This window comes from Theobroma cacao, chromosome 10 (assembly GCF_000208745.1).
Source record: "Theobroma cacao cultivar B97-61/B2 chromosome 10, Criollo_cocoa_genome_V2, whole genome shotgun sequence".
Classification (NCBI taxonomy): domain Eukaryota; kingdom Viridiplantae; phylum Streptophyta; class Magnoliopsida; order Malvales; family Malvaceae; genus Theobroma; species Theobroma cacao.
Window position 1 is genome coordinate 21,494,973 of NC_030859.1, and position 7,900 is coordinate 21,502,872.

Genomic DNA, 7,900 nt, shown 5'->3' on the forward strand with positions numbered 1-7,900 from the left:
TATTTGTTTGAAAGATAAAAAATTTATTATTTTAAATGTAAACTTTTCACGGATTAATAGGAAAAATATTCATTGATCGCATAAAATATCTTACGCTTTTAAGAAGCACAAGATATTTTTCGTAAAACAGAAAAAATTACTCTTACACTAAGCCAAGCACAATAGATTTAATGAATATTAATATTTAATTTAAAATATAAAAAAATAAAAATATTAATATTTAAATTATTCGATACTAATAAAATTAAAAAATATATTTTTAAAAAAATCATTTAATGCAATTAATATTTTTATCTATAAATTGAATAAATCTTATTAATGATTATAATAAAAAATATTTAAATAATCATCATTTGATGCATATGTATTTATAAATATAAGTTTTGCATGTTTTACACATAATCGATGAATATTGATATTTTTATAATGTTACGGTAAAAAAAATATAAAATTGAATTTTTTTTTGAAAATTAAAATTTACTTTTATTACAATATATGATTAAATGCTTTAGAAATTATCATTATTGGATGTTTTTATGCAGTCCATGTGGGTTACAATCAATAATGACCTAAATTACATGCATTGGTAGGATATGTTGATATGGAGCTACAGGTTTCCATTCCATAACCAGTAAAAGTTCTTAGGCACCAACCACTTCTCATAGACATCATTTACAACACTGGGTATCTGTTTTCTTAACAACGAATGCTTAAAAGACTACAATGTTGCTGATACATACAGCAGCACAAACCTCCAGATGTCTACTGGTATGAACAACCTAAATCTCTGAGTGAGCTTTTGTTGTAGGAGTGAAAATGTACATGTGACAGTCATGAGAATCAACTTTAGCACCAAATGATGCCACAGCTTTTTCCGTAAGATCTTCATGCTGCAAGAAATAAAGACGGGTAAGCAGGAAGTCGGAAAGCGGAATCCAAATCAAGCAAAGCATAAACTTTGACAAAAGATTTAGTCAAGGCTTTCAATAACAATCTAAACACCAGCTGAAAGGCCAATGTGTCTCGGTTTCCTCACCTGCCACAAATCTCTAACTGAGACACTGGTGCTAGATTCAAGACCGAGTGCCTCCCACTTAGCTGTTATAGTTGCAGCTTTTGAACATCGATTCCAGAGAGCAACGACCAAGCGATTTCCAGACAAAGGACCTGCCCAAACCTGCAAAACAATCACAAATCAAGTTAAACATATAGTTTGTTTATGCTTTATAGCATAAATTTAGCCTTTCCAGACAATGTGATACACTATATGATTAACTGCTTGGGTCATAATCCATATGAGATATTGTTCTCTGCCAGAATAGTGCTCACACTCACCTTTACACCTAAAATAACTTTTAGTATTAAAAACCTCGCAATTGAGTCCTTCGTTTTTAGTTTAATTTTCCTTTTTGCTTGCATCTCCATAGCCAGCAAAAAGAGCAGGCATACATAACAGCATCACTAGTCAATTGTGTTTTGCTTTCGCTACATAAAATACTGGACCTAATGCTAAATTATCTGACCCATCATACTTCTCACTGCACATTGTCAGTGCAGAGAGAAAACCTGGCAGGATCACAAGATATGTTTATAGGAAGCCGTTTAGGCCATCCAAGGCTTTAAAATGCCATGAGGGAAACATGACACTAAAAAGACCCAGTCAATTGTTAGGTATCATACTAAAGCCACATTTGAGGGCGACCATCCTTTTCTGTAATCCAATGTGTTACCTTTGTCATGGAAAAGATTCACAGAAGTTATTATGCTTATGTAAAAACTTAAGCAAGCTGTAGGATCACCTGAAGGCAGTCATTTTCTCCAGTAGCATAGACTTTGCGTCCCTGAACACCAAGCGAGTCTGCAAAAAGAAATAATATCCTTACCTGCTTATTCCTTATGATAAAAATAGAAGACAGCACAATTGTCCTTTAACAAGAAAGACAAGAAATGCTAGATGGGATGGGGACAGGGGAAAAGGCAAAAGAAAATAAAGAATTTCACCTTGGTTTACAGCAATAACCTCCTTATTGCTTAGTATCTCGAAGGTTTCGTTAGTCATGCTTCTTACATCACATCCAACCAAAAGAGGGGCCTGCACATCAAGGATTAAATTTTCAACCAACTAAAGGAGTCGCAAGGCCATATGTAGCAGATATGTTCTACACTACCAATCAAGCAACCCTAGATGGAAGCAAAGTTCTCCAATGTAGAGCATTAAAAAGTATACTTATAGGACAATAACAGATAGATACAGCTGTACCATTGAATCTTGTTAAGCACTAAAATTAAATTCCAGGCCTGCAGTTAGAATATTCATGTCTGAACATGGCAGAGCAAGCTCATGGAAAAAGTAGTTCACAGGAACCAGCCACATAAGATTGTTTTCTCAGCATCGATTATATTATCAGACTACTTACAATGGGCTATATGAGATTGTCAGCCATTCAGCTTAATCTAAAGAATACCTCTATCAAAGTAATATCAACAATTTAAAATTATAAGAAAAAATTAGTAGAATAATTCCGGCATAACCAATTTAACCAAAACAAATACAAAATAAATAAGCTGCTTATGATATTCAAAGCTAAGGAAGAAAGAAATGAAAACAAAAATTACCTTCATCAAAGCCCAAATGCTAAAATGAGCACGGTACTCTTGATAAGTCATGCCTCCATTGCCAACTTCCAGCATATCAGGATCTGCCCAAAAAGGATTACATGGGAAGTTCAATAGGTGCACCATCAGACAAGAATTTTCATTTTTTCAACAATTAATAAATTTATGAGATAAAAGACATTTTACCATTCCATCCACCAGGTCCTGCATAGGAAGCCCACTTGTCATTCAGATCAGCTATTGTGGTCATGCTAACCAACAGAGGGAAAAAGAAAATACATCAATTAATGCAAGAAGTAAAGCATCAGCAGAATGTTTTCTTTTTCTCCATGAACTAGATAGCAACAATCATGGATCATACAATAGAGTTCTTCCAAGGTACAGTCAAACCATATCAGTTTCTCATGCTTTTCCAAGTGGCGATTTCAAGTGGGGGAGGGAAGAGTTTTTAAGTTTTTTACACCTGCAAACTCTTCAATTCCAGTTCACTACCCAACCCACAAAAGTTGGATTTTATGTCAAACACATGACGCCAGAATGTACAAAAAAGACACCCATATCAAATACATGATGCCAAAGAGTATAAGAAAGCTGCATAACTCAGACTTCATCTATTTGCTATTAAATGATCTTATTGCTTCCATCTATCTCATTATCCTCCATAACTAATTCTACTGGTCTTAATTTTTGTGGACCAAGAGCATAATCCTTTAGATCCACTAGCTTCCACAGTATTGACACTCGTATTGAAGGTAGTTAGCAATTAAGAAGATAGGCGAATATTATCTACCAAATGTATTCCCTAATCATCCTTTAGCAAATAAGAGTGAATATCTTTTCAAATATTATGTTGCAAGTTGAAGTCAGTAGACACATCATGACAACCCAAACCCTCCCCCCAATTTCCCATGAAAAAGATTAGTGGGCGTCTTACAAAAAAACATTTAAGTTGTCACTTCCCTTCAACAAGTGTATTAACAAAATGGATCATATTCAAACAAACTTCCAGAGAAACTAAAAGAGCCAGCTAAGAATTTACCTAAATAGTTTAGTGTAATATTCGCATGTTAAACAATGATGCAAGACAAAATAATTCATTACACCACTCAATTTCTGTTTACTTCAGTCAGGAATTCAAACCTTGCCCATGTGTCATTAATGTCATCCGTCGTACGCCAGCTATTTCCAACTCCATGAGCCCATAAGGCAGGGTCTTCAACACCCCTGTCAAAACCAAAATAAAAGAAGCCGTGGATCCCAAGGATGTGATGAATTCAGCAGGACAACTATGCAAATAGATCACAAAAACTAGTTACCATTCACAAATAGAATAGAAAATTGTTCGCCCAGTTGCATTTAGAGCGTCACGCATCGGAGGATATCTGAAATTATGGTACCAAATCTAGTCAGTTAACGCAAAGCAATAATGATTGTTTCAATAATTGAAATGAAGGGAAGATGTAACCTTTTCTTTGGGTCAATACCCAGGTTGAAACAGTTATCATACTTCAAATAATCTACACCCTGGTATCAAAACACAAAAAGCATCAAATAGACAACTTAGATCATTCTAATAGAGATGCTGTCACTTAAATTTCTTCAATGCAATTTTTAGCCCAAAGATTTGACAAGAAAGACAGGCATTGCAGGCAATATCTCATTGTTTTCAAAGTCCATTTTATGAGTAATTTTAATTATAGAAGCCTATTTATATCAAACTTTTAATGTTTAAGAAATAGAATAGTTAAAAATTGAAATCGCCTTTAATAATTTCCAACAGAAGAAATGACTTTACTAATTGCCTTGGGTTCACGTCATTTTCCAGAATGATGGACTTGTATCTCTATATGCAAGTCAGAAAGGTTTGCCAAAAATTGGTTTCAATGGGCATCAAATACTCTCCACCAAACTCTCAAATGCTTGATTAGACTTCTAAACACGTTCGGCATGCTGTAACAAAAACTAACCCAAGAAGCAAACAGCTGAGCATCATCAGTTTCGTGCAAAAGTGATCCAGGTCGAACTTGACATGTAAATGCCCTACAAAATGCAGTTTGATTAGTCAGGAAAAACTAGAATTTAACAGATTTGATGCAATAATAAATTTGTTTTATTGTGAATCTAACTTCCAAGATTCTGCTCAGGTATTGGAACTCCATCCTACCCAGCATCAGAATAAATACCAAGCTTGAGGCCCTTCCCATGTACATAATCAGCAACAGCTTTAATTCCTGATGGAAATGTGTTTGGATCAGGGACCAATTGACCCTGCATAGTGAAATAAAGTCACAAAAATGGTTTAGTTAGGTGATCACATCAGAACTTCAGCCAGGTTTATTGTTTCTTTATATCCAAAATGCTTTTATCTGTCATCTGTACCTTGTGTAAATACTACATTTGCCTTTTCAAGCCATAGACCTTAATAAAATAAACTACATCTGTATCTGTCAAGATGGAGCACATATTTGACACAGACAATTTTTACGTCTATCCCATGAAGGACATAATTCATCAACGAATTAAAAGTTTAAAGGTAATACAGATAGTAAACTAAGAAATGCTATGGTTATTTCATAAATTAAACTAGAAACAAAGACATTTCTAACAGCTCAAGGTTTATGAATCGCACGTAGCAAGACTTCTGGTTTCTTTAAAAGCAAGAAGATTCAACTCACCTCCGAATTTCGACTGGCACCAGACCAGCAATCATCTGCATCCAATAAAATTTATTAAGGCTCAAACAGGGCAAAATGAAGCTAAAACAAATACTTAGATATGACAGAAGAATACCTATATTAACATACACATAGCCTAAATCAGCCAAGCCTGTTGAGATAAGTGCATCCGCTGTCAATGGTAAAACCAAAGTTAGTATCTCTAATGAACTTTAATCAAGAAAGAAGAAGAACAAGAATAAATGGAAACCAATATAGTAACTGAAAAGTTTTTCAGTTCGCAATCCGATAGATTACGAAAAGAAAAAAGTAACTGAGACCTAATAGCCAGAATGAAGTGTACAGCTCCTTTGTGTTAGTTTGCAACAATAATTACCAAACATAAGACTAATGGTTGCAATAGAGAGCCATTGTCATGAATTAACATTATGCAGCGACCCATATGTATATGATTTTTTGGCTAAATTTACAGAGTACAATATTTGCAAAGAAGTAAAAAAGAAACAAAATTATACTGTTTATCAAGAAAAACTTATAGAGAATTGGAAAATGAACCATGAGATCAATTAAAAATGGGTAAAGAAGCGATACCTGTTTCCTTGATAAGATCTTCAGTGATATTACAGGCAAAGAAATTCCAGCTATTCCATCTGCAAAACATTTATAAACATGCATTGAAAAAAACAACATTGTTGTTTTTGACATACAACCAAATTTAAATTTCTTGTCAAAAAATAAGAAGAGAAACATTCTGATCACTTGATAAAGTAACATCAAAACCTCTGATCTAAAGCAGAACCCATCACCCTATCACCCAAAACACTACCTTCCCCATATTATCACTTTAAATAATTTAAAAATCTCCACAATTCCAATTTTCCAGTTGAAACAGGGAACAAAAAAGAAAACAAAACACTCACATCTTGTTGATAAACTGTCAACATTGCCTTGACTTCTAAAATATGTGCAAGCAGCCATTAAGTTTCCTTCCACTCTTACAAAATTTTTAACTGAGTTTAGTCTCTGCTTTCACCTAACTCAATCAAGACAATCGTATCTCCTCCTTTTGTTTTTTTTCCTTTCTATTTTTAGTCTTTCTCCCCATAAAAACATGATCAAACGATTGAAAACAAAAGTTCCAGTCTTTTTAAATTTTCCTTCTTTGTGGATGCACCCACTTATTGGACGAATTCAACCCCTAAAATCCGGGGAAAGAAAATAAAAAGAAAAGATGCAAAAACAAACAAAGCAGCAAGCCCCCAATACATGAAACAAATCAAAGTTCCAAAATTTTCTTGATAATAGACAGATGGTAAGATGAAACAATAAAGTTAGATGAAAAAGCATTACCCCATTTGAGGAGTTAGAGCCAAGCCATTGTTGAGTTGAAAAATCCCATATCTTGAACTATCATAAATAGAGTTGAAAGATTTGGTGAAACCAAAGCCAAATCCTGAACTGGGTTTTCCATGTTTCTCCAAGACAGACACTCCTCTTCCTTCAATTCCCAGATCAGTCAACCAGACTGTCAGAACCACCAAAACATAAACACTGCAAACACCCTTCTTCTTCATCTTCTCCATCCCCATTTCTTTCTTTCTTTTCCGTTTCCCTACAAGTTAAAAGCTTGATCATTTTATATAAGCTTTGCAACAGATAACCAACAAGACAAGCAAGATACGTGTGTGTATTTTTTTCTTTCAGTTTATCCACTATGTTCAACATGACAAGCCCTGACAGGTCAGATTATTTGAAGACAGGGGTATGAATATTTTATTGTCTGATTGATTTCCTGATTAGATTTAATTGGGAACCTCTAATTTTGTGATTGTGTCCATTTGTCATCTACACTGCTTTGATTGAATATCTCATGATCATCTACCTCTCTACCCTCAACTTTTCTACCTTTTTTTTCCAAATGCTAGTTGCCTAGCAAATCATACATAAATATTGGAAATACAAGTGTGTGGTTTGGGTCATGGTCACAAATTTATGTGGTTTGGGTCATAATCACAAATTGTTGCTAAAAACCAAAAGGTAGGATGACTATAATAAAAACAAAACCATTAACCTACCAACTAATTTTTAATAAATACTATAAATACATTTATTTTATATATATATATATATATATATATATTCCTTTGTCTCATTTTTTTTTCGATTTAAACCCGATGTTTACTTTATTTGTTTATAATTGAATAACAATATTATTTATATCATAGTATTATTATTATTACATATCCAAAATTTTAGTTGATTGTTGGTTTGACATTGGAATTCAACCTTAATCTTAAATTTATTGTCAAATTTGCACCTTAATTTTAGCAATCCATTAGATAAATATCAAGCTATAATATGAAATGACATAAGCAAATGGAAAATCTTGAAAATTCCAAGGGATGTGCCCATGTGAGGGGCCCAAAATTTCAAAGATGGACACTATTCAAATAAAAATTCAAAGTATATAAATTGATAGTCAAATAAAGGCTTAGTATGGTAATTTCAATTCAAAAAAAGAAAATTAGTATGGTAATTTACAACATCTATCACAAATTCACAGCCACATATCTTTTCTTTAAGTTTAGTCAACATGGGAGCTATAAATC

The 7,900-nt window shown here is 33.4% G+C and overlaps 1 protein-coding gene across 1 annotated transcript; it reads right to left on the reverse strand.

Moving 5' to 3' along the window:
- Positions 566-7,027, reverse strand: LOC18587492 (alpha-galactosidase 3). Its single transcript, XM_018129412.1, has 15 exons — positions 6,642-7,027; positions 5,883-5,941; positions 5,407-5,463; positions 5,292-5,326; positions 4,781-4,884; positions 4,584-4,656; positions 4,082-4,140; positions 3,933-3,998; positions 3,757-3,840; positions 2,803-2,867; positions 2,617-2,699; positions 2,002-2,092; positions 1,800-1,858; positions 1,037-1,177; positions 566-890 (listed from the first exon to the last, which is right to left on the reverse strand). The coding sequence occupies exons 1-15, from the start codon at positions 6,878-6,880 to the stop codon at positions 780-782; spliced, it is 1,326 nt and encodes a 441-aa protein (XP_017984901.1). The 5' UTR covers positions 6,881-7,027; the 3' UTR covers positions 566-779.

Bases quoted from the DNA above. Each gene is read 5' to 3' on its own strand.
- LOC18587492 (XM_018129412.1), bottom strand. From the start codon at position 6,880: ATGGGGATGGAGAAGATGAAGAAGAAGGGTGTTTGCAGTGTTTATGTT. The intron at 3,841-3,932 runs GTAACTAGTTTT...TGGTTTTGACAG, and splicing joins TTCTATTCTATTTGTGAATG to GGGTGTTGAAGACCCTGCCT. The intron at 2,093-2,616 runs GTAATTTTTGTT...CTTGATGTGCAG, and splicing joins GCATTTGGGCTTTGATGAAG to GCCCCTCTTTTGGTTGGATG.